This window comes from Monoraphidium neglectum (genome assembly GCF_000611645.1).
Source record: "Monoraphidium neglectum strain SAG 48.87 unplaced genomic scaffold scaffold01313, whole genome shotgun sequence".
NCBI classification, from domain to species: Eukaryota; Viridiplantae; Chlorophyta; class Chlorophyceae; order Sphaeropleales; family Selenastraceae; genus Monoraphidium; species Monoraphidium neglectum.
Window position 1 is genome coordinate 13,015 of NW_014012315.1, and position 2,371 is coordinate 15,385.

The following is a 2,371-nucleotide window of genomic DNA, read 5'->3' on the forward strand; positions in this document are numbered from 1 at the left end:
GCCCGCGCGCGCCCCGGCCCCGCCGGCGGCCTTCTCAGTCACCGGCGGCGGGGTCGACCCATTTACGGGCGGCGCGGGCCCCTCCAGCAGCGGCGGCGCGGCGGCGGCCGCGGCGGCGCCCGCGCCCGGCCTGGCGTACCTGCTTTTCGACGCGCCGCCGCCGGCGGGGGCGCTCGGGAAGAAGCTGCGCGAGTTTAGTAATCAGCTGGCGGGCGACGGTGAAGTTTCGCACCTGGTGCTGACGGCGGAGGAGGAGGCGCCGGGAGGTGCGGTTGAGCGCTTGGGCGGCCATGTATAGCGCGCATCACCTGCCCGTTTGAGTTCAGGGGGTGGGCAGATCGCAAGGCTATGCGCTGCGCAGACGCAAAGCCAGAGGCGGGGCTGATTGCACCAGTGCCATAGAGAAGCCGGGTTTGAAACGGTGCAACCCACCTGCACCAGAAACGCCGCATCGCTCTCCCCTGCCCCCCTTCACACACAAACACACACGTGCACACGCGCGCACGCCCGGCGCAGGCCCCCTGGACGGCCTCCTGCAGCGCCTGCCCGCCCTCGCCTCGGGCGCTGCCGGCCCCTTGTCCCCCGCCGACGCGTCCCTCGTATCCCGCCTGCTGCAGTGGCCCGCCCCGCAGCTCTTCCCCGGCCTCGACGTCGCCCGCTGCGTCGCGCTCGACCCCGCCGCCGCGCCCGCGCTCGCGCTCGGCAGCATGCGCGAGCCGCGGCTCGGGACGCTCGCGTGCGCGCTCGCGGCGGCCGCGGTCGGCGACGCGCCCGCGGCGCGGCAGACGGCGCTGCGGCTGGCCGCGAACCTGTTCAAGCGGCCGGAGATGCGGGCGTGGGCGCTGGCCGAGAGGGAGCTGGTTTTGGACGGCTTTGCGGGCTGCCACCGGCCCGAGGCCGGCGGCAGCAAGGGCGTGCGCCTTGGATACGCGACGCTGCTGCAGAACTACGCAGTCGCGGCCGCCGACGCGGCCTCGCCGTTGTCTCGGGACCCTGAGGGGAAGATGCAGGTGCTGTCGTGCCTCGAGGACCTGCTCGGGCAGCTTCCTGCTGACGAGGCGGACGCGGCGGCGCGCGCGCTCGGCGCGGTTGTTGCGCTGGCGTCTGGGGACGCTGAGCTGGCGGCGGTCGCGCGGGACCTGGGGCTCGTGGCGGCGGCGGCGCGGCTGGCGGCGGGGGGCGGGAAAGCGGCGGCGGCGGCGGCGGCCGTCGCGCGCACGCTCGGTGGATGAGTCGTGCGCGGCGGGCACGCGGAGGGCGGGCTGCTTTGGGCTGCGGCGCCTCTTCGATGGTGATGTAAGCGTTTGCAATGGTGAACGGCGCTCAAGTGCTGCAGGCGGAAGCGTGAAGCATGCGGCCGGCAGGGCTTTCGCTGGGGTGACACCTGCGCCCGCCGGCGCACATGGCTCTCGGTCACCTCGCCGGCCACGTCGCACGACGCCAAACCACTCGCTCGCATCGTCGCCACCCGCCCACGGCGCAACAAGTGCGCGTCCAGCCGGCGGACTGTGCCCCTGCACGCACGCTGCCGGCAATGGCTGTGAACGAGGCGGGGCTGCGGCACCAGCCTAGCTGAACACTCCGGGTGGTTGCGGCGGCGAACGAGTTTTGGCAGCTGCCGCCCTGCCATTGTTGGGCAGCCACGACCCCCAGGTGGATCCTTAACGAGCGCTCTGCTCGGTTCAGGTGCATTCGGACGCCACATTCTGCCGCGTTCACGGGTTCCAACAAGACCCCGGTCGAGCCCTCAAGGGGTTGCAGTTGCCAGACATGGAGCAGCAACAGCAGCTCGCCCAATTTTCTCTGAATGCGGCTGGTGGATCGCTTGTGTTGAGGGGGGCCAAGAAGGGGTCCATGACCTCTGGCCCCTCTGATCGGCTGGCGATCACCCCCTTGGCGGGCTCTTGCAGCTTCACCACGCGGGCTGCCAATGGCGTGACCAAGAACATGCTGGTCGTTCGCCGCGGGCGCGGCCACGCCGCGCGCGGCGCGCCGCTGCCGTTCGCCTCGCTGTCGGTCGCCCTGCCGTTCGCCTCGGCGACGGTCACCAAGGGCAAGGGCAAGAGCAAGGCCGCGGAGGCCAAACCTGAGGAGGCCCCCAAGAAGAAGAAGAAGTCCGCCAAGGACGTGTTTGACGCGGCATGCAAGTCCGCGCTGCGCGGCGGGCTGCCCGGGGCGGCCGCCATGGGCATCCAGGTGTGGTGGGCAGGACCGCCTTGGGCAACAACGCCCGGCCAAACGCCGCCCCCGGCGTCGCCGCGCAGCACCCTCCCGGCCCTACATTGTGGCAGCTGCCACCCGCTGTCGCCGCGCCCCTCGCATGCATAGTGAGGGGCCCGCAATGGCGCCTCTCTCGACCCCCGCTTCACAC

General features: G+C 72.1%; 2 protein-coding genes across 2 annotated transcripts in view; both read left to right on the forward strand.

The window, feature by feature from the left end:
• Positions 1-1,232, forward strand: part of MNEG_7436 (Phospholipase A-2-activating protein) — a gene marked incomplete at both ends in the record, with an annotated part of 6,081 nt that extends 4,849 nt beyond the window's left edge. The window contains 2 exons of the mRNA XM_014044091.1: positions 88-266; positions 517-1,232. Coding sequence (XP_013899545.1) covers positions 88-266; positions 517-1,232 — 895 coding nt within the window. The remainder of the gene's footprint in view (positions 1-87; positions 267-516) is intronic.
• Positions 1,233-1,947: 715 nt separating this feature from the next.
• On the forward strand, positions 1,948-2,328 carry MNEG_7437 (hypothetical protein; the record flags this gene model as incomplete). The annotated part of the gene is made up of 2 exons (XM_014044092.1): positions 1,948-2,201; positions 2,292-2,328. The coding sequence occupies 2 exons, from the start codon at positions 1,948-1,950 to the stop codon at positions 2,326-2,328; spliced, it is 291 nt and encodes a 96-aa protein (XP_013899546.1).
• Positions 2,329-2,371: the final 43 nt, after the last annotated feature.